Source organism: Schistocerca piceifrons, chromosome 1 (assembly GCF_021461385.2).
Source record: "Schistocerca piceifrons isolate TAMUIC-IGC-003096 chromosome 1, iqSchPice1.1, whole genome shotgun sequence".
In the NCBI taxonomy this organism is placed as follows: Eukaryota; Metazoa; Arthropoda; class Insecta; order Orthoptera; family Acrididae; genus Schistocerca; species Schistocerca piceifrons.
In genome coordinates, this window is record NC_060138.1 from 243,040,885 (window position 1) to 243,064,562 (window position 23,678).

The 23,678-nt window shown below is 49.4% G+C and overlaps 1 protein-coding gene across 3 annotated transcripts in view; it reads left to right on the top strand.

The window, feature by feature from the left end:
- Positions 1 to 23,678, top strand: part of LOC124786830 (serine/arginine repetitive matrix protein 1-like) — a 631,128-nt gene that overhangs the window by 523,489 nt on the left and 83,961 nt on the right. For all 3 annotated transcript variants that reach the window (XM_047254293.1, XM_047254294.1, XM_047254295.1), the window contains exon 7: positions 1,297 to 1,348. In XM_047254293.1, the coding sequence (XP_047110249.1) occupies positions 1,297 to 1,348 (52 nt within the window). The remainder of the gene's footprint in view (positions 1 to 1,296; positions 1,349 to 23,678) is intronic.

Genomic DNA, 23,678 nt, shown 5'->3' on the forward strand with positions numbered 1-23,678 from the left:
AGCTTACGTCAGTTAATTAATCTTTTTTTCATGGTAACCTCCACCATGGCAGTCCGCTGTTGGAGATTCGCATGAGGAACTAATCCAAATGTGGTGTCACCGCCAGACACCACACTTGCTAGGTGGTAGCTTTAAATCGGCCGCGGTCCATTTAGTACATGTCGGACCCGCGTGTCGCCACTGTGTGATCGCAGACCGAGCAGGTCTCGAGATACGGAATAGCACTCGCCCCAGTTGTACGACGACTTTGCTAGCGACTACACGGACGAAGCCTTTCTCTCATTTGCCGAGAGACAGTTAGAATAGCCTTCAGCTAAGTCAATGGCTACGACCTAGCAAGGCGCCATTAACCATTTTAAGATAGAGTCTCACTTGTATCATCAAGGAATGCTGTATTCACATGAAGGATTAAAAGTTAAGTATTAAAGCAGCTACGTACTTTTCTTGCTACCATTCATTACGTATCCTGTTTCAGACCATCAAGTCGGCCTGCTTGCTTTATGGCCGCCTCCCTTAAATAATGTGCGTAGTGTTGGCAATCTGTCAGCACTACACCAAATATTTTACCAGTGGAGGGATCACATGAGACCTTTTTTAATTACAAGTCACATGTCTTACGGATATATGTTGAGTGCCTTAACGTAGTGGTTTCCATTTATTTCTGCATCCTCATGACATTGATCATTGCTGATCCTTCCACCTTTTAGGGGCAGTTTCCACTCTAAAGGCAAAAGAGTGCCCTGAATCTCTTCCGACCCTCCGCTCTCCTTTGACCACGCCGTTGGAAAACAGGGGTTAGATTACTCTTTACACCGAGTGTGTTCCGCCACTAATTCAGAATTCAAGCAGTGGTCTGGGACGCTTTGATTAGTAGTTGAAGACGTTAACCCGACACCATCGTCACAAAATGTAAGAGTACAAACGGGTATATAATACTGATGTACTTATTTGTTATTAGTATAAGTCCACTAATGTTTCCTGAAAACGGGGACAACCTTTGTCTTCCCATTCATTCGGTAGACTCAGGACGGAGTGACGTACTAATGAGAAGATAGTTTTTTATACAGTCTTATGGAATCGAAAAGTGACCTATTGAAAGTAGCAGAATCTTCCTTCTGATGTTTGCGCTCTCCTTTCCCCAAGACCTGATGTCCCGGTCCATAAAGCTATAGTTTGCCTACCAGCACGCAGAATCCAGTTACAGTTAAAAAGAAACCAAATGGAATCACATTACTAATAATATTATCGTTAATCATGTCACTACTGCTAATCACAAAACAATTCTTAATTTCACAGGAAGGGCGGACGCCAGGGCGACGCAAGAACGTCGATTGGCTACAGCTACAAGGTCAGTGGTAATTGCATTATGTGCAAAGGTGCACTAATATCACCTATTCTAAGAAGTGACTCAAATAATATAAGCGTAAGGTTTTGCGGACTGTACACTCACAAACATGTTTTCTCATACTGCTTTTTAATGTAATATCGCAGAACGTAGTGTCGGAGCATACAGTGAGAGCTTTGTTCATCAGCCAGTGATTAATTAACCTAAGAGTGAAGGGGTTAGATTCAAAACTCTTTTGGACATATAAAAAACATTTGAGACCAGAACTCAAAAAAGATTTTTGGTTTCCTGAATAAGGAAAGAAATGGAGCTACAGCAGAGGAATTCACTAACTAAGTGAGTATAGCCGGCAATTGGCAAGAGAGAAGTGCAGAGAGACGAATTCATCTAAGTAGAGCGATTATACCTTATTGTCTTTGCTGTTTCATTTGTCACTTGAGAAAGTCATCAGAAAGGCAACGCACGAGTTCTATCATCCGCATGTGATATGGTCAATCGTGCAGAATGTGAGAAAGATTAAAACCTTATTAACTATTAGTTCGATTAAAAGATAAAAAAACAGGAAGACAAATCAGTTAGGAGTGTCATAAAAGCGTCTAGCGATGAAGATTTCAAATTTAAAGTAGCAGAGCCTCTTTTAGAAGCAAACCGTGATCCGTAGTGATTTCCTGTGCCACAGGAGTGTGAAAGAAACGAACACTGAAATAAATGTAATAAGAGTAATAATTATTATAACAATACGCCGTAAAAGAACAACTACACAGAGGAGACAGAAGTCCTGGCGTACCTTCTAATGTCGTGTCTGACATCCTTTTGCCTGACGTAGTGCAGCAACTCGACGTGGCATGCATTCAACAAGTCGTTGGGAGTCCTGTGCAGAAATATTGGGCCATGCTGACATCCTTTTGCCTGACGTAGTGCAGCAACTCGACGTGGCATGCATTCAACAAGTCGTTGGGAGTCCTGTGCAGAAATATTGGGCCATGCTGACATCCTTTTGCCTGACGTAATGCAGCAACTCGACTTGGCATGCATTCAACAAGTCGTTGGGAGTTGTGTGCAGAAATATTGGGCCATGCTGACATCCTTTTGCCTGACGTAGTGCTGCAGCTCGACGTGGCATGCATTCAACAAGTCGTTGGGAGCCCCGTGTAGAAATATTGGGCCATGCTGACATCCTTTTGCTTGACGTAGTGCAGCAACTCGACGTGGCATGCATTCATCAAGTCGTTGGGAGTCCTGTGCAGAAATATTGGGCCATGCTGACATCCTTTTGCTTGACGTAGTGCAGCAACTCGACGTGGCATGCATTCATCAAGTCGATGGGAGTCCTGTGCAGAAATATTGGGCCATGCTGACATCCTTTTGCTTGACGTAGTGCAGCAACTCGACGTGGCATGCATTCATCAAGTCGTTGGAAGTCCTGTGCAGAAATATTGGGCCATGCTGACATACTTTTGCCTGACGTAGTGCAGCAACTCGACGTGGCATGCATTCAACAAGTCGTTGGAGGTCCTGTGCAGAAATATTGGGCCTTGCTGACATCCTTTTGCCTGACGTAGTGCTGCAGCTCGACGTGGCATGCATTCAACAAGTCGTTGGGAGTCCTGTGTAGAAATATTGGGCCATGCTGACATCCTTTTGCTAGACGTAGTGCAGCAACTTGACGTGGCATGCATTCATCAAGTCGTTGGGAGTCCTGTGCAGAAATATTGGGCCATGCTGACATCCTTTTGCCTGACATAGTGCAGCAACTCGCCGTGGCATGCATTCAACAAGTCGTTGGGAGTCCTGTGCAGAAATATTGGGCCATGCTGACATCCTTTTGCTTGACGTAGTGCTGCAGCTCGACGTGACATGCATTCAACAAGTTGTTGGGAGTCCTGTGCAGAAATATTGGGCCATGCTGACATCCTTTTGCCTGACGTAGTGCAGCAACTCCACGTGGCATGCATTCATCAAGTCGTTGGGAGTCCTGTGCAGAAATATTGGGCCATGCTGACATCCTTTTGCTTGACGTAGTGCAGCAACTCGACGTGGCATGCATTCAACAAGTCTTTCGGAGTCCTGTGCAGAAATATTGGGCCATGCTGACATCCTTTTGCTTGACATAGTGCAGCAACTCGACGTGGCATGCATTCATCAAGTCGTTGGGAGTCCTGTGCAGAAATATTGGGCCATGCTGACATCCTTTTGCCTCACGTAGTGCCACAACTCGACGTGGCATGCATTCAACAAGGCGTTGGGAGTCCTGTGCAGAAATATTGGGCCATGCTGACATCCTTTTGCCTGGCGTAGTGCAGCAACTCGACGTGGCATGCATTCAACAAGTCGTTGGGAGTCCTGTGCAGAAATATTGGGCCATGCTGACATCCTTTTGCCTGACGTAGTGCTGCAGCTCGACGTGGCATGCATTCAACAAGTCGTTGGGAGTCCTGTGCAGAAATATTGGGCCATGCTGACATCCTTTTACTTGACATAGTGCAGCAACTCGACGTGGCATGCATTCATCAAGTCGTTGGGAGTCCTGTGCAGAAATATTGGGCCATGCTGACATCCTTTTGCTTGATGTAGTGCAGCAACTCGACGTGGCATGCATTCATCAAGTCGTTGGGAGTCCTGTGCAGAAATATTGGGCCATGATGACATCCTTTTGCCTGACATAGTGCAGCAACTCGACGTGGCATGCATTCAACAAGTCGTTGGGAGTCCTGTGCAGAAGTATTGGGCCATGCTGACATCCTTTTGCCTGACGTAGTGCTGCAGCTCGACGTGGCATGCATTCATCAAGTCGTTGCGAGTCCTGTGCAGAAATATTGGGCCATGCTGACATCATTTTGCCTGACGTAGTGCAGCAACTCGACGTGGCATGCATTCAACAAGTCGTTGGGAGTCCTGTGCAGAAATATTGGGCCATGCAGACATCCTTTTGCCTGAGGTAGTGCAGCAACTCGACGTGGCAAGCATTCAACAAGTCGTTGGGAGTCCTGCGCAGAACTATTGGGCCATGCTGACATCCTTTTGCCTGACGTAGTGCTGCAGCTCGACGTGGCATGCATTCATCACGTCGTTGGGAGTCCTGTGCAGAAATATTGGGCCATGCTGACATCCTTATGCTTCACGTAGTGCAGCAACTCGACGTGGCATGCAGTCAACAAGTCGTTGGGAGCCCTGTGCAGAAATATTGGGCCATGCTGACATCCTTTTGCTTGACGTAGTGCAGCAACTCGACGTGGCATGCATTCATCAAGTCGTTGGGAGTCCTGTGCAGAAATATTGGGCCATGCTGACATCCTTATGCTTGACGTAGTGCAGCAACTCGACGTGGCATGCAGTCAACTAGTCGTTGGGAGTCATGTGCAGAAATATTGGGTCATGCTGACATCCTTTTGCCTGAGGTAGTGCAGCAACTCGACGTGGCATGCATTCAACAAGTCGTTGGGAGTCCTGTGCAGAACTATTGGGCCATGCTGACATCCTTTTTCCTGACGTAGTGCTGCAGTTCGCCGTGGCGTGCATTCGACAAGTCGTTGGGAGTCCTGTGCAGAAATATTGGGCCATGCTGACATCCTTTTGCTTGACGTAGTGCAGTAACTTGACGTGGCATGCATTCATCAAGTCGTTGGGAGTCCTGTGCAGAAATATTGGGCCATGCTGACATCCTTTTACTTGACGTAGTGCAGCAACTCGACTTGGCATGCATTCAACAAGTCGTTGGGAGACCTGTGCAGAAAAATTGGGCCATGCTGACATCCTTTTTCTTGACATAGTGCAATTATTCGACGTGGCATGCATTCAACAAGTTGTTGGGAGTCCTGTGCAGAAATATTGGGCCATGGTGACATCCTTTTGCCTCACGTAGTGCAGCAACTCGACGTGGCATGCATTGAACGAGTCGTTGGGAATCCTGTGCAGAAATATTGGGCCATGCTGACATCCTTTTGCTTGACGTAGTGCTGCAGCTCGACGTGGCATGCATTCAACAAGTCGTTGGTAGTCCTGTGCAGAAATATTGGGCCATGCTGACATCCTTTTGCTTGACGTAGTGCAGCAACTCGACGTGGCATGCATTCATCAAGTCGTTGGGAGTCCTGTGCAGAAATATTGGGCCATGCTGACATCCTATTGCCTGACGTTGTGCAGCAACTCGACGTGGCATGCATTCAACAAGTCGTTGGGAGTCCTGTGTAGAAATATTGGGTCATGTTGACATCCTTTTGCTAGACGTAGTGCAGCAACTCGATGTGGCATGCATTCATCAAGTCGTTGGGAGTCCTGTGCAGAAATATTGGGCCATGCTGACATCCTTTTGCTTGACGTAGTGCAGCAACTCGACGTGGCATGCATTCATCAAGTCGTTGGGAGTCCTGTGCAGAAATATTGGGCCATGCTGACATCCTTTTGCTTGACGTAGTGCAGCAACTCGACGTGGCATGCATTCATCAAGTCGTTGGGAGTCCTGTGCAGAAATATTGGGCCATGCTGACATCCTTTTGCCTCACGTAGTGCAACAACTCGACGTGGCATGCGTTCAACAAGTCGTTTGGAGTCCTGTGCAGAAATATTGGGCCATGCTGACATCCTTTTGCCTGACGTAGTGCAGCAACTCGACGTGGCATGCATTCAACAAGTCGTTGGGAGTCCTGTGCAGAAATATTGGGCCGTGCTGACATCCTTTTGCCTGACGTAGTGCAGCAACTCGACGTGGCATGCATTCAACAAGTCGTTGGGAGTCCTGAGCAGAAATATTGGGCCATGCTGACATCCTTTTGCCTGACGTAGTGCAGCAACCTGACGTGTCATGCATTCAACAAGTCGTTGGGAGTCATGTGCAGAAATATTGGGCCATGCTCACATCCTTTTATCCTCTTGTAGTGCAACAACTCGGCGTGGCATGCATTCAACAAGTCGTTGGGAGTCCTGTGCAGAAATATTGGGCCATGCTGACATCCTTTTGCCTAACGTAGTGCAGCAACTCGACGTGGCATGCATTCAACAAGTCGTTGGGAGACCTGTGCAGAAATATTGGGCCATGCTGATATCCTTTTGCCTGACGTAGTACAGCAACTCGACGTGGCATGCATTCAATAAGTCGTTGGGAGTCCTGTGCAGAAATATGGGGCCATGCTGACATCCTTTTGCCTGACGTAGTGCTGCAACTCGACGTGGCACGCATTCAACAAATCGTTGGGAGTCCTGTGCAGAAATATTGGGCCATGCTGACATCCTTTTGCGGGACGTAGTGCTGCAGCTCGACGTGGCATACATTCAACAAGTCTTTGGGAGTCCTGTGCAGAAATATTGGGCCATGCTGACATCCTTTTGCCTGTTGTAGTGCTGCAGCTCGACGTGGCATGCATTCAACAAGTCGTTGGGAGTCCTGTGCAGAAATATTGGGCCTTGCTGACATCCTTTTGCTTGACGTAGTGCAGCAACTGGACGTGGCATGCATTCAACAAGTCGTTGGGAGTCCTCTGCAAAAATATTGGGCCATGCTGACATCCTTTTGCCTGACGTAATGCAGCAACTCGACGTGGCATGCACTTAACAAGTCGTTGGGAGTCCTGTGCAGAAATATTGGGCCATGCTGACATCCTTTTGCCTGACGTAGTGCAGCAACTTGACGTGGCATGCATTCAACAAGTCGTTGGGAGTCCTGTGCAGAAATATTGGGCCATGCTGACATACTTTTGCCTGACGTAGTGCTGCAGCTCGACGTGGCATGCATTCATCAAGTCGTTGGGAGTCCTGTGCAGAAATATTGGGCCATGCTAACATCCTTATGCTTGACATAGTGCAGCAACTCGACGTGGCATGCAGTCAACAAGTCGTTGGGAGCCCTGTGGAGAAATATTGGGCCATGCTGACATCCTTTTGCTTGACGTAGTGCAGCAACTTGACGTGGCATGCATTCATCAAGTCGTTGGGAGTCCTGTGCAGAAATATTGGGCCATGCTGACATCCTTTTGCTTGACGTAGTGCAGCAACTCGACATGGCATGCATTCATCAAGTCGTTGGGAGTCCTGTGCAGAAATATTGGGTCATGCTGACATCCTTTTGCCTGAGGTAGTGCAGCAACTCGACGTGGCATGCATTCAACAAGTCGTTGGGAGTCCTGTGGAAAAATATTGGGCCATGCTGACATCTTTTTGCCTGACGTAGTGCTGCAGCTCGACGTGGCATGCATTCGACAAGTCGTTGGGACTCCTGTGCAGAAATATTGGGCCATGCTGACATCCTTTTGCTTGACGTAGTGCAGCAACTCGACGTGGCATACATTCATCAAGTCGTTGGGAGGCCTGTGCAGAAATATTGGGCCATGCTGACATCCTTTTGCTTGACGTAATGCAGCAACTCGACGTGGCATGCATTCATCAAGTCGTTAGGAGTCCTGTGCAGAAATATTGGGCCATGCTGACATCCTTTTGCTTGACGTGGTGCAGCAACTCGACGTGGCATGCATTCAACAAGTCGTTGGGAGTCCTGTGCAGAAATATTGGGCCATGCTGACACCCTTTTTCTTGACGTAGTGCAATAATTCGACGTGGCATGCATTCAACAAGTCGTTGGGAGTCCTGTGCAGAAATATTGGGCCATGCTGACATCCTTTTGCCTGACGTAGTGCAGCAACTCGACGTGGCATGCATTCAACAAGTCGTTGGGAGTCCTGTGCAGAAATATTGGGCCATGCTGACATCCTTTTCCTTGACGTAGTGCAGCAACTCGACGTGGAATGCATTCATCAAGTCGTTCGGAGTCCTGTGCAGAAATATTGGGCCATGCTGACATCCTTCTGCCTGACGTAGTGCAGCAACTCGACGTGCCATGCATTCATCAAGTCGTTGGGAGTCCTGTGCAGAAATATTGGGCCATGCTGACATCCTTTTGCTTGACGTAGTGCAGCAACTCGACGTGGCATGCATTCATCAAGTCGTTGGGAGTCCTGTGCAGAAATATTGGGCCATGCTGACATCCTTTTGCCTCACGTAGTGCAACAAATCGACGTGGCATGCATTCAACAAGTCGTTTGGAGTCCTGTGCAGAAATATTGGGCCATGCTGACATCCTTTTGCCTGACGTAGTGCAGCAACTCGACGTGGCATGCATTCAACAAGTCGTAGGGAGTCCTGTGCAGAAATATTGGGCCATGCTGACATCCTTTTGCCTGACGTAGTGAAGCAACTCGACGTGGCATGCATTCATCAAGTCGTTGGGAGTCCTGTGCAGAAATATTGGGCCATGCTGACATCCTTTTGCTTGACGTAGTGCAGCAACTCGACATGGCATGCATTCATCAAGTCTTTGGGAGTCCTGTGCAGAAATATTGGGTCATGCTGACATCCTTTTGCCTGACGTAGTGCTGCAGCTCGACGTGGCATGCATTCGACAAGTCGTTGGGAGTCCTGTGCAGAAATATTGGGCCATGCTGACATCCTTTTGCTTGACGTAGTGCAGCAACTCGACGTGGCATGCATTCATCAAGTCGTTGGGAGTCCTGTGCAGAAATATAGGGCCATGCTGACATCCTTTTGCTTGACGTAATGCAGCAACTCGACGTGGCATGCATTCATCAAGTCGTTAGGAGTCCTGTGCAGAAATATTGGGCCATGCTGACATCCTTTTGCTTGACGTGGTGCAGCAACTCGACGTGGCATGCATTCAACAAGTCGTTGGGAGTCCTGTGCAGAAATATTGGGCCATGCTGACACCATTTTTCTTGACATAGTGCAATAATTCGACGTGGCATGCATTCAACAAGTCGTTGGGAGTCCTGTGCAGAAATATTGGGCCATGCTGACATCCTTTTGCCTGACGTAGTGCAGCAACTCGACGTGGCATGCATTCAACAAGTCGTTGGGAGTCCTGTGCAGAAATCTTGGGCCATGCTGACATCCTTTGGCTTGACGTAGTGCAACAACTCAACGAGGCATGCATTCAACAAGTCGTTGGGAGTCCTGTGCAGAAATATTGGGCCATGCTGACATCCTTTTGCCTGACGTAGTGCTGCAGCTCGACGTGGCATGCATTCAACAAGTCGTTGGGAGTCCTGTGCAGAAATATTGGGCCATGCTGTCATCCTTTTGCCTAACGTAGTGCAGCAACTCGACGTGGCATGCATTCATCAAGTCGTTGGGAGTCCTGTGCAGAAATATTGGGCCATGCTGACATCCTTTTGCCTGACGTAGTGCAGCAACTCGACGTGGCATGCATTCAACAAGTCGTTGGGAGTCCTGTGCAGAAATATTGGGCCATGCTGACATCCTTTTGCCTGACGTAGTGCTGCAGCTCGACGTGGCGTGCATTCAACAAGTCGTTGGGAGTCCTGTGCAGAAATATTGGGCCATGCTGACATCCTTTTGCTTGACGTAGTGCAGCAACTCGACGTGGCATGCATTCATCAAGTCGTTGGGAGTCATGTGCAGAAATATTGGGCCATCTTGACATCCTTTTGCCTGACGTAGTGCAACAACTCGACGTGTCATGCATTCAACAAGTCGTTGGGAGTCCTGTGCAGAAATATTTGGCCATGCTGACATACTTTTGCCTGACGTAGTGCTGCAGCTTGACGTGGCATGCATTCAACAAGTCGTTGGGAGTCCTGTGCAGAAATATTGGGCCATGCTGACATCCTTTTGCCTGACGTAGTGCTGCAGCTCGACGTGGCATGCATTCAACAAGTCGTTGGGAGCCCTGTGCAGAAATATTGGGCCATGCTGACATCCTTTTGCCTGACATAGTGCAGCAACTCGACGTGGCATGCATTCAACAAGTCGTTGGGAGTCCTGTGCAGAAATAATGGGCCATGCTGACATCCTTTTGCCTGACGTAGTGCTGCAGCTCGACGTATCATGCATTCAACAAGTCGTTGGGAGTCCTGTGCAGAAATATTGGGCCATGCTGACATCCATTTGCCTGACGTAATGCAGCAACTCGACGTGGCATGCATTCATCAAGTCGTTGGGAGTCCTATGCAGAAATATTGGGCGTTGCTGACATCCTTTTGCCTGACGTAGTGCAGCAACTCGACGTGGCATGCATTCATCAAGTCGTTGGGAGTCCTGTGCAGAAATATTGGGCCATGCTGACATCCTTCTGCCTGACGTAGTGCAGCAACTCGACGTGGCATGCATTCAACAAGTCGTTGGCAGTCCTGTGCAGAAATATTGGGCCATGCTGACATCCTTTTGCCTGACGTAGTGCTGCAGCTCGACGTGGCATGCATTCAACAAGTCGTTGGGAGTCCTGTGCAGAAATATTGGGCCATGCTGACATCCTTTTGCCTGACGTAGTGCTGCAGCTCGACGTGGCATACATTTAACAAGTCTTTGGGAGTCCTGTGCAGAAATATTGGGCCATGCTGACATCCTTTTGCTTGACGTAGTGCAGCAACTCGACGTGGCATGCATTCATCAAGTCGTTCGGAGTCCTGTGCAGAAATATTGGGCCATGCTGACGTCCTTTTGCCTGACGTAGTGCAGCAACTCGACGTGGCATGCATTCATCAAGTCGTTGGGAGTCCTGTGCAGAAATATTGGGCCATGCTGACATCCTTCTGCCTGACGTAGTGCAGCAACTCGACGTGACATGCATTCAACAAGTCGTTGGCAGTCCTGTGCAGAAATATTGGGCCATGCTGACATCCTTTTGCCTGACGTAGTGCTGCAGCTCGACGTGGCATGCATTCAATAAGTCGTTGGGAGTCCTGTGCAGAAATATGGGGCCATGCTGACATCCTTTTGCCTGACGTAGTGCTGCAACTCGACGTGGCACGCATTCAACAAATCGTTGGGAGTCCTGTGCAGAAATATTGGGCCATGCTGACATCCTTTTGCGTGACGTAGTGCTGCAGCTCGACGTGGCATACATTCAACAAGTCGTTGGGAGTCCTGTGCAGAAATATTGGGCCATGCTGACATCCTTTTGCCTGTTGTAGTGCTGCAGCTCGACGTGGCATGCATTCAACAAGTCGTTGGGAGTCCTGTGCAGAAATATTGGGCCTTGCTGACATCCTTTTGCATGACGTAGTGCAGCAACTGGACGTGGCATGCATTCAACAAGTCGTTGGGAGTCCTGTGCAAAAATATTGGGCCATGCTGACATCCTTTTGCCTGACGTAATGCAGCAACTCGACGTGGCATGCATTCAACAAGTCGTTGGGAGTCCTGTGCAGAAATATTGGGCCATGCTGACATCCTTTTGCCTCACGTAGTGCAGCAACTTGACGTGGCATGCATTCAACAAGTCGTTGGGAGTCCTGTGCAGAAATATTGGGCCATGCTGGCATACTTTTGCCTGACGTAGTGCTGCAGCTCGACGTGGCATGCATTCATCAAGTCGTTGGGAGTCCTGTGCAGAAATATTGGGCCATGCTGACATCCTTATGCTTGACATAGTGCAGCAACTCGACGTGGCATGCAGTCAACAAGTCGTTGGGAGCCCTGTGGAGAAATATTAGGCCATGCTGACATCCTTTTGCTTGACGTAGTGCAGCAACTTGACGTGGCAAGCATTCATCAAGTCGTTGGGAGTCCTGTGCAGAAATATTGGGCCATGCTGACATCCTTTTGCTTGACGTAATGCAGCAACTCGACATGGCATGCATTCATGAAGTCGTTGGGAGTCCTGTGCAGAAATATTGGGTCATGCTGACATCCTTTTGCCTGAGGTAGTGCAGCAACTCGACGTGGCATGCATTCAACAAGTCGTTGGGAGTCCTGTGCAAAAATATTGGGCCATGCTGACATCCTTTTGCCTGACGTAGTGCTGCAGCTCGACGTGGCATGCATTCGACAAGTCGTTGGGAGTCCTGTGCAGAAATATTGGGCCATGCTGACATCGTTTTGCTTGACGTAGTGCAGCAACTCGACGTGGCATACATTCATCAAGTCGTTGGGAGTCCTGTGCAGAAATATTGGGCCATGCTGACATCCTTTTGCTTGACGTAATGCAGCAACTCGACGTGGCATGCATTCATCAAGTCGTTAGGAGTCCTGTGCAGAAATATTGGGCCATGCTGACATCCTTTTGCTTGACGTGGTGCAGCAACTCGACGTGGCATGCATTCAACAAGTCGTTGGGAGTCCTGTGCAGAAATATTGGGCCATGCTGACACCCTTTTTCTTGACATAGTGCAATAATTCGACGTGGCATGCATTCAACAAGTCGTTTGGAGTCCTGTGCAGAAATATTGGGCCATGCTGACATCCTTTTGCCTGACGTAGTGCAGCAACTCGACGTGGCATGCATTCATCAAGTCGTTGGGAGTCCTGTGCAGAAATATTGGGCCATGCTGACATCCTTTTGCCTGACGTAGTGAAGCAACTCGACGTGGCATGCATTCATCAAGTCGTTGGGAGTCCTGTGCAGAAATATTGGGCCATGCTGACATCCTTTTGCTTGACGTAGTGCAGCAACTCGACATGGCATGCATTCATCAAGTCTTTGGGAGTCCTGTGCAGAAATATTGGGTCATGCTGACATCCTTTTGCCTGACATAGTGCTGCAGCTCGACGTGGCATGCATTCGACAAGTCGTTGGGAGTCCTGTGCAGAAATATTGGGCCATGCTGACATCCTTTTGCTTGACGTAGTGCAGCAACTCGACGTGGCATGCATTCATCAAGTCGTTGGGAGTCCTGTGCAGAAATATAGGGCCATGCTGACATCCTTTTGCTTGACGTAATGCAGCAACTCGACGTGGCATGCATTCAACAAGTCGTTAGGAGTCCTGTGCAGAAATATTGGGCCATGCTGACATCCTTTTGCTTGACGTGGTGCAGCAACTCGACGTGGCATGCATTCAACAAGTCGTTGGGAGTCCTGTGCAGAAATATTGGGCCATGCTGACACCATTTTTCTTGACATAGTGCAATAATTCGACGTGGCATGCATTCAACAAGTCGTTGGGAGTCCTGTGCAGAAATATTGGGCCATGCTGACATCCTTTTGCCTGACGTAGTGCAGCAACTCGACGTGGCATGCATTCAAAAAGTCGTTGGGAGTCCTGTGCAGAAATCTTGGGCCATGCTGACATCCTTTTGCTTGACGTAGTGCAACAACTCAACGAGGCATGCATTCAACAAGTCGTTGGGAGTCCTGTGCAGAAATATTGGGCCATGCTGACATCCTTTTGCCTGACGTAGTGCTGCAGCTCGACGTGGCATGCATTCAACAAGTCGTTGGGAGTCCTGTGCAGAAATATTGGGCCATGCTGTCATCCTTTTGCCTAACGTAGTGCAGCAACTCGACGTGGCATGCATTCATCAAGTCGTTGGGAGTCCTGTGCAGAAATATTGGGCCATGCTGACATCCTTTTGCCTGACGTAGTGCAGCAACTCGACGTGGCATGCATTCAACAAGTCGTTGGGAGTCCTGTGCAGAAATATTGGGCCATGCTGACATCCTTTTGCCTGACGTAGTGCTGCAGCTCGACGTGGCGTGCATTCAACAAGTCGTTGGGAGTCCTGTGCAGAAATATTGGGCCATGCTGACATCCTTTTGCCTGACGTAGTGCAGCAACTCGACGTGGCATGCATTCATCAAGTCGTTGGGAGTCATGTGCAGAAATATTGGCCCATCTTGACATCCTTTTGCCTGACGTAGTGCAACAACTCGACGTGTCATGCATTCAACAAGTCGTTGGGAGTCCTGTGCAGAAATATTTGGCCATGCTGACATACTTTTGCCTGACGTAGTGCTGCAGCTTGACGTGGCATGCATTCAACAAGTCGTTGGGAGTCCTGTGCAGAAATATTGGGCCATGCTGACATCCTTTTGCCTGACGTAGTGCTGCAGCTCGACGTGGCATGCATTCAACAAGTCGTTGGGAGCCCTGTGCAGAAATATTGGGCCATGCTGACATCCTTTTGCCTGACATAGTGCAGCAACTCGACGTGGCATGCATTCAACAAGTCGTTGGGAGTCCTGTGCAGAAATAATGGGCCATGCTGACATCCTTTTGCCTGACGTAGTGCTGCAGCTCGACGTGGCATGCATTCAACAAGTCGTTGGGAGTCCTGTGCAGAAATATTGGGCCATGCTGACATCCATTTGCCTGACGTAGTGCAGCAACTCGACGTGGCATGCATTCATCAAGTCGTTGGGAGTCCTATGCAGAAATATTGGGCGTTGCTGACATCCTTTTGCCTGACGTAGTGCAGCAACTCGACGTGGCATGCATTCATCAAGTCGTTGGGAGTCCTGTGCAGAAATATTGGGCCATGCTGACATCCTTCTGCCTGACGTAGTGCAGCAACTCGACGTGGCATGCATTCAACAAGTCGTTGGCAGTCCTGTGCAGAAATATTGGGCCATGCTGACATCCTTTTGCCTGACGTAGTGCTGCAGCTCGACGTGGCATGCATTCAACAAGTCGTTGGGAGTCCTGTGCAGAAATATTGGGCCATGCTGACATCCTTTTGCCTGACGTAGTGCTGCAGCTCGACGTGGCATACATTTAACAAGTCTTTGGGAGTCCTGTGCAGAAATATTGGGCCATGCTGACATCCTTTTGCTTGACGTAGTGCAGCAACTCGACGTGGCATGCATTCATCAAGTCGTTCGGAGTCCTGTGCAGAAATATTGGGCCATGCTGACGTCCTTTTGCCTGACGTAGTGCAGCAACTCGACGTGGCATGCATTCATCAAGTCGTTGGGAGTCCTGTGCAGAAATATTGGGCCATGCTGACATCCTTCTGCCTGACGTAGTGCAGCAACTCGACGTGACATGCATTCAACAAGTCGTTGGCAGTCCTGTGCAGAAATATTGGGCCATGCTGACATCCTTTTGCCTGACGTAGTGCTGCAGCTCGACGTGGCACGCATTCAATAAGTCGTTGGGAGTCCTGTGCAGAAATATGGGGCCATGCTGACATCCTTTTGCCTGACGTAGTGCTGCAACTCGACGTGGCACGCATTCAACAAATCGTTGGGAGTCCTGTGCAGAAATATTGGGCCATGCTGACATCCTTTTGCGTGACGTAGTGCTGCAGCTCGACGTGGCATACATTCAACAAGTCGTTGGGAGTCCTGTGCAGAAATATTGGACCATGCTGACATCCTTTTGCCTGTTGTAGTGCTGCAGCTCGACGTGGCATGCATTCAACAAGTCGTTGGGAGTCCTGTGCAGAAATATTGGGCCTTGCTGACATCCTTTTGCTTGACGTAGTGCAGCAACTAAACGTGGCATGCATTCAACAAGTCGTTGGGAGTCCTGTGCAAAAATATTGGGCCATGCTGACATCCTTTTGCCTGACGTAATGCAGCAACTCGACGTGGCATGCATTCAACAAGTCGTTGGGAGTCCTGTGCAGAAATATTGGGCCATGCTGACATCCTTTTGCCTGACGTACTGCAGCAACTTGACGTGGCATGCATTCAACAAGTCGTTGGGAGTCCTGTGCAGAAATATTGGGCCATGCTGACATACTTTTGCCTGACGTAGTGCTGCAGCTCGACGTGGCATGCATTCATCAAGTCGTTGGGAGTCCTGTGCAGAAATATTGGGCCATGCTGACATCCTTATGCTTGACATAGTGCAGCAACTCGACGTGGCATGAGGTCAACAAGTCGTTGGGAGCCCTGTGGAGAAATATTGGGCCATGCTGACATCCTTTTGCTTGACGTAGTGCAGCAACTTGACGTGGCAAGCATTCATCAAGTCGTTGGGAGTCCTGTGCAGAAATATTGGGCCATGCTGACATCCTTTTGCTTGACGTAATGCAGCAACTCGACATGGCATGCATTCATGAAGTCGTTGGGAGTCCTGTGCAGAAATATTGGGTCATGCTGACATCCTTTTGCCTGAGGTAGTGCAGCAACTCGACGTGGCATGCATTCAACAAGTCGTTGGGAGTCCTGTGCAAAAATATTGGGCCATGCTGACATCCTTTTGCCTGACGTAGTGCTGCAGCTCGACGTGGCATGCATTCGACAAGTCGTTGGGAGTCCTGTGCAGAAATATTGGGCCATGCTGACATCGTTTTGCTTGACGTAGTGCAGCAACTCGACGTGGCATACATTCATCAAGTCGTTGGGAGTCCTGTGCAGAAATATTGGGCCATGCTGACATCCTTTTGCTTGACGTAATGCAGCAACTCGACGTGGCATGCATTCATCAAGTCGTTAGGAGTCCTGTGCAGAAATATTGGGCCATTCTGACATCCTTTTGCTTGACGTGGTGCAGCAACTCGACGTGGCATGCATTCAACAAGTCGTTGGGAGTCCTGTGCAGAAATATTGGGCCATGCTGACACCCTTTTTCTTGACATAGTGCAATAATTCGACGTGGCATGCATTCAACAAGTCGTTTGGAGTCCTGTGCAGAAATATTGGGCCATGCTGACATCCTTTTGCCTGACGTAGTGCAGCAACTCGACGTGGCATGCATTCAACAAGTCGTAGGGAGTCCTGTGCAGAAATATTGGGCCATGCTGACATCCTTTTGCCTGACGTAGTGAAGCAACTCGACGTGGCATGCATTCATCAAGTCGTTGGGAGTCCTGTGCAGAAATATTGGGCCATGCTGACATCCTTTTGCTTGACGTAGTGCAGCAACTCGACATGGCATGCATTCATCAAGTCGTTGGGAGTCCTGTGCAGAAATATTGGGTCATGCTGACATCCTTTTGCCTGACGTAGTGCTGCAGCTCGACGTGGCATGCATTCGACAAGTCGTTGGGAGTCCTGTGCAGAAATATTGGGCCATGCTGACATCCTTTTGCTTGACGTAGTGCAGCAACTCGACGTGGCATGCATTCATCAAGTCGTTGGGAGTCCTGTGCAGAAATATAGGGCCATGCTGACATCCTTTTGCTTGACGTAATGCAGCAACTCGACGTGGCATGCATTCAACAAGTCGTTAGGAGTCCTGTGCAGAAATATTGGGCCATGCTGACATCCTTTTGCTTGACGTGGTGCAGCAACTCGACGTGGCATGCATTCAACAAGTCGTTGGGAGTCCTGTGCAGAAATATTGGGCCATGCTGACACCCTTTTTCTTGACATAGTGCAATAATTCGACGTGGCATGCATTCAACAAGTCGTTGGCAGTCCTGTGCAGAAATATTGGGCCATGCTGACATCCTTTTGCCTGACGTAGTGCAGCAACTCGACGTGGCATGCATTCAACAAGTCGTTGGGAGTCCTGTGCAGAAATCTTGGGCCATGCTGACATCCTTTTGCTTGACGTAGTGCAGCAACTCAACGTGGCATGCATTCAACAAGTCGTTGGGAGTCCTGTGCAGAAATATTGGGTCATGCTGACATCCTTTTGCCTGACGTAGTGCTGCAGCTCGACGTGGCATGCATTTAACAAGTCGTTGGGAGTCCTGTGCAGAAATATTGGGCCATGCTGTCATCCTTTTGCCTAACGTAGTGCAGCAACTCGACGTGGCATGCATTCATCAAGTCGTTGGGAGTCCTGTGCAGAAATATTGGGCCATGCTGACATCCTTTTGCCTGACGTAGTGCAGCAACTCGACGTGGCATGCATTCAACAAGTCGTTGGGAGTCCTGTGCAGAAATATTGGGCCATGCTGACATCCTTTTGCCTGACGTAGTGCTGCAGCTCGACGTGCCGTGCATTCAACAAGTCGTTGGGAGTCCTGTGCAGAAATATTGGGCCATGCTGACATCCTTTTGCCTGACATAGTGCAGCAACTCGACGTGGCATGCATTCAACAAGTCGTTGGGAGTCCTGTGCAGAAATAATGGGCCATGCTGATATCCTTTTGCCTGACGTAGTGCTGCAGCTCGACGTGGCATGCATTCAACAAGTCGTTGGGAGTCCTGTGCAGAAATATTGGGCCATGCTGACATCCATTTGCCTGACGTAGTGCAGCAACTCGACGTGGCATGCATTCATCAAGTCGTTGGGAGTCCTATGCAGAAATATTGGGCGTTGCTGACATCCTTTTGCCTGACGTAGTGCAGTAACTCGACGTGGCATGCATTCATCAAGACGTTGGGAGTCCTGTGCAGAAATATTGGGCCATGCTGACATCCTTCTGCCTGACGTAGTGCAGCAACTCGACGTGGCATGCATTCAACAAGTCGTTGGCAGTCCTGTGCAGAAATATTGGGCCATGCTGACATCCTTTTGCCTGACGTAGTGCTGCAGCTCGACGTGGCATGCATTCAACAAGTCGTTGGGAGTCCTGTGCAGAAATATTGGGCCATGCTGACATCCTTTTGCCTGACGTAGTGCTGCAGCTCGACGTGGCATACATTTAACAAGTCTTTGGGAGTCCTGTGCAGAAATATTGGGCCATGCTGACATCCTTTTGCTTGACGTAGTGCAGCAACTCGACGTGGCATGCATTCATCAAGTCGTTCGGAGTCCTGTGCAGAAATATTGGGCCATGCTGACATCCTTTTGCCTGACGTAGTGCAGCAACTCGACGTGGCATGCATTCATCAAGTCGTTGGGAGTCCTGTGCAGAAATATTGGGCCATGCTGACATCCTTCTGCCCGACGTAGTGCAGCAACTCGACGTGACATGCATTCAACAAGTCGTTGGCAGTCCTGTGCAGAAATATTGGGCCATGCTGACATCCTTTTGCCTGACGTGGTGCTGCAGCTCGACGTGGCATGCATTCAACAAGTCGTTGGGAGTCCTGTGCAGAAATATTGGGCCATGCTGACATCCTTTTGCTTGACGTAGTGCTGCAACTCGACGTGGCATGCATTCAACAAGTCGTTGGGAGTCCTGTGCAGAAATATTGGGCCATGCTGACATCCTTTTGCCTGACGTAGTGCTGCAGCTCGACGTGGCATGCATTCAACAAGTCGTTGGGAGTCCTGTGCAGAAATATTGGGCCATGCTGACATTCTTTTACTTGACATAGTGCAGCAACTCGACGTGGCATGCATTCATCAAGTCGTTGGGAGTCCTGTGCAGAAATATTGGGCCATGCTGACATCCTTTTGCTTGATGTAGTGCAGCAACTCGACGTGGCATGCATTCATCAAGTCGTTGGGAGTCCTGTGCAGAAATATTGGGCCATGCTGACATCCTTTTGCCTGACATAGTGCAGCAACTCGACGTGGCATGCATTCAACAAGTAGTTGGGAGTCCTGTGCAGAAGTATTGGGCCATGCTGACATCCTTTTGCCTGACGTAGTGCTGCAGCTCGACGTGGCATGCATTCATCAAGTCGTTGCGAGTCCTGTGCAGAAATATTGGGCCATTCTGACATCCTTTTGCCTGACGTAGTGCTGCAGCTCGACGTGGCATGCATTCAACAAGTCGTTGGGAGTCCTGTGCAGAAATATCGGGCCATGCTGACATCCTTTTGCCTAACGTAGTGAAGCAACTCGACGTGGCATGCATTTATCAAGTCGTTGGGAGTCCTGTGCAGAAATATTGGGCCATGCTGACATCCTTTTGCCTGACGTAGTGCAGCAACTCGACGTGGCATGCATTCAACAAGTCGTTGGGAGTCCTGTGCAGAAATATTGGGCCATGCTGACATCCTTTTGCCTCACGTAGTGCTGCAGCTCGACGTGGCATGCATTCAACAAGTCGTTGGGAGTCCTGTGCAGAAATATTGGGCCATGCTGACATCCTTTTGCGTGACGTAGTGCTGCAGCTCGACGTGGCATGCATTCAACAAGTCGTTGGGAGTCCTGTGCAGAAATATTGGGCCATGCTGACATCCTTTTGCCTGACATAGTGCAGCAACTCGACGTGGCATGCATTCATCAAGTCGTTGGGAGTCCTGTGCAGAAATATTGGGCCATGCTGAAATCCTTTTGCCTGACGTAGTGCAGCAACTCGATGTGGCATGCATTCAACAAGTCGTTGGGAGTCCTGTGCAGAAATATTGGGCCATGCTGACATCCTTTTGCTTGACGTAGTGCTGCAGCTCGACGTGGCATGCATTCAACAAGTCGTTGGAAGTGCTGTGCAGAAATATTGGGCCATGCTGACATCCTTTTGCCTGACGTAGTGCTGCCGCTCGACGTGGCATGCAGTCAACAAGTCGTTGGGAGCCCTGTGGAGAAATATTGGGCCATGCTGACATCCTTTTGCTTGACGTAGTGCAGCAACTTTACGTGGCATGCATTCATCAAGTCGTTGGGAGTCCTGTGCAGAAATATTGGGCCATGCTGACATCCTTTTGCTTGACGTAGTGCAGCAACTCGACATGGCATGCATTCATCAAGTCGTTGGGAGTCCTGTGCAGAAATATTGGGTCATGCTGACATCCTTTTGCCTGAGGTAGTGCAGCAACTCGACGTGGCATGCATTCAACATGTCGTTGGGAGTCCTGTGCAAAAATATTGGGCCATGCTGACATCCTTTTGCCTGACGTAGTGCTGCAGCTCGACGTGGCATGCATTCGACAAGTCGTTGGGAGTCCTGTGCAGAAATATTGTGCCATGCTGACATCCTTTTGCTTGACGTAGTGCAGCAACTCGACGTGGCATACATTCATCAAGTCGTTGGGAGTCCTGTGCAGAAATATTGGGCCATGCTGACATCCTTTTGCTTGACGTAATGCAGCAACTCGACGTGGCATGCATTCATCAAGTCGTTAGGAGTCCTGTGCAGAAATATTGGGCCATGCTGACATCCTTTTGCTTGACGTGGTGCAGCAACTCGACGTGGCATGCATTCAACAAGTCGTTGGGAGTCCTGTGCAGAAATATTGGGCCATGCTGACATCCATTTGCCTGACGTAGTGCAGCAACTCGACGTGGCATGCATTCATCAAGTCGTTGGGAGTCCTATGCAGAAATATTGGGCGTTGCTGACATCCTTTTGCCTGACGTAGTGCAGTAACTCGACGTGGCATGCATTCATCAAGACGTTGGGAGTCCTGTGCAGAAGTATTGGGCCATGCTGACATCCTTCTGCCTGACGTAGTGCAGCAACTCGACGTGGCATGCATTCAACAAGTCGTTGGCAGTCCTGTGCAGAAATATTGGGCCATGCTGACATCCTTTTGCCTGACGTAGTGCTGCAGCTCGACGTGGCATGCATTCAACAAGTCGTTGGGAGTCCTGTGCAGAAATATTGGGCCATGCTGACATCCTTTTGCCTGACGTAGTGCTGCAGCTCGACGTGGCATACATTTAACAAGTCTTTGGGAGTCCTGTGCAGAAATATTGGGCCATGCTGACATCCTTTTGCTTGACGTAGTGCAGCAACTCGACGTGGCATGCATTCATCAAGTCGTTCGGAGTCCTGTGCAGAAATATTGGGCCATGCTGACATCCTTTTGCCTGACGTAGTGCAGCAACTCGACGTGGCATGCATTCATCAAGTCGTTGGGAGTCCTGTGCAGAAATATTGGGCCATGCTGACATCCTTTTGCTTGACGTAGTGCTGCAACTCGACGTGGCATGCATTCAACAAGTCGTTGGGAGTCCTGTGCAGAAATATTGGGCCATGCTGACATCCTTTTGCCTGACGTAGTGCTGCAGCTCGACGTGGCATGCATTCAACAAGTCGTTGGGAGTCCTGTGCAGAAATATTGGGCCATGCTGACATTCTTTTACTTGACATAGTGCAGCAACTCGACGTGGCATGCATTCATCAAGTCGTTGGGAGTCCTGTGCAGAAATATTGGGCCATGCTGACATTCTTTTGCTTGATGTAGTGCAGCAACTCGACGTGGCATGCATTCATCAAGTCGTTGGGAGTCCTGTGCAGAAATATTGGGCCATGCTGACATCCTTTTGCCTGACATAGTGCAGCAACTCGACGTGGCATGCATTCAACAAGTCGTTGGGAGTCCTGTGCAGAAGTATTGGGCCATGCTGACATCCTTTTGCCTGACGTAGTGCTGCAGCTCGACGTGGCATGCATTCATCAAGTCGTTGCGAGTCCTGTGCAGAAATATTGGGCCATTCTGACATCCTTTTGCCTGACGTAGTGCTGCAGCTCGACGTGGCATGCATTCAACAAGTCGTTGGGAGTCCTGTGCAGAAATATCGGGCCATGCTGACATCCTTTTGCCTAACGTAGTGAAGCAACTCGACGTGGCATGCATTTATCAAGTCGTTGGGAGTCCTGTGCAGAAATATTGGGCCATGCTGACATCCTTTTGCCTTACGTAGTGCAGCAACTCGACGTGGCATGCATTCAACAAGTCGTTGGGAGTCCTGTGCAGAAATATTGGGCCATGCTGACATCCTTTTGCCTCACGTAGTGCTGCAGCTCGACGTGGCATGCATTCAACAAGTCGTTGGGAGTCCTGTGCAGAAATATTGGGCCATGCTGACATCCTTTTGCGTGACGTAGTGCTGCAGCTCGACGTGGCATGCATTCAACAAGTCGTTGGGAGTCCTGTGCAGAAATATTGGGCCATGCTGACATCCTTTTGCCTGACATAGTGCAGCAACTCGACGTGGCATGCATTCATCAAGTCGTTGGGAGTCCTGTGCAGAAATATTGGGCCATGCTGAAATCCTTTTGCCTGACGTAGTGCAGCAACTCGATGTGGCATGCATTCAACAAGTCGTTGGGAGTCCTGTGCAGAAATATTGGGCCATGCTGACATCCTTTTGCTTGACGTAGTGCTGCAGCTCGACGTGGCATGCATTCAACAAGTCGTTGGAAGTGCTGTGCAGAAATATTGGGCCATGCTGACATCCTTTTGCGTGACGTAGTGCTGCCGCTCGACGTGGCATGCAGTCAACAAGTCGTTGGGAGCCCTGTGGAGAAATATTGGGCCATGCTGACATCCTTTTGCTTGACGTAGTGCAGCAACTTTACGTGGCATGCATTCATCAAGTCGTTGGGAGTCCTGTGCAGAAATATTGGGCCATGCTGACATCCTTTTGCTTGACGTAGTGCAGCAACTCGACATGGCATGCATTCATCAAGTCGTTGGGAGTCCTGTGCAGAAATATTGGGTCATGCTGACATCCTTTTGCCTGAGGTAGTGCAGCAACTCGACGTGGCATGCATTCAACAAGTCGTTGGGAGTCCTGTGCAAAAATATTGGGCCATGCTGACATCCTTTTGCCTGACGTAGTGCTGCAGCTCGACGTGGCATGCATTCGACAAGTCGTTGGGAGTCCTGTGCAGAAATATTGTGCCATGCTGACATCCTTTTGCTTGACGTAGTGCAGCAACTCGACGTGGCATACATTCATCAAGTCGTTGGGAGTCCTGTGCAGAAATATTGGGCCATGCTGACATCCTTTTGCTTGACGTAATGCAGCAACTCGACGTGGCATGCATTCATCAAGTCGTTAGGAGTCCTGTGCAGAAATATTGGGCCATCCTGACATCCTTTTGCTTGACGTGGTGCAGCAACTCGACGTGGCATGCATTCAACAAGTCGTTGGTAGTCCTGTGCAGAAATATTGGGCCATGCT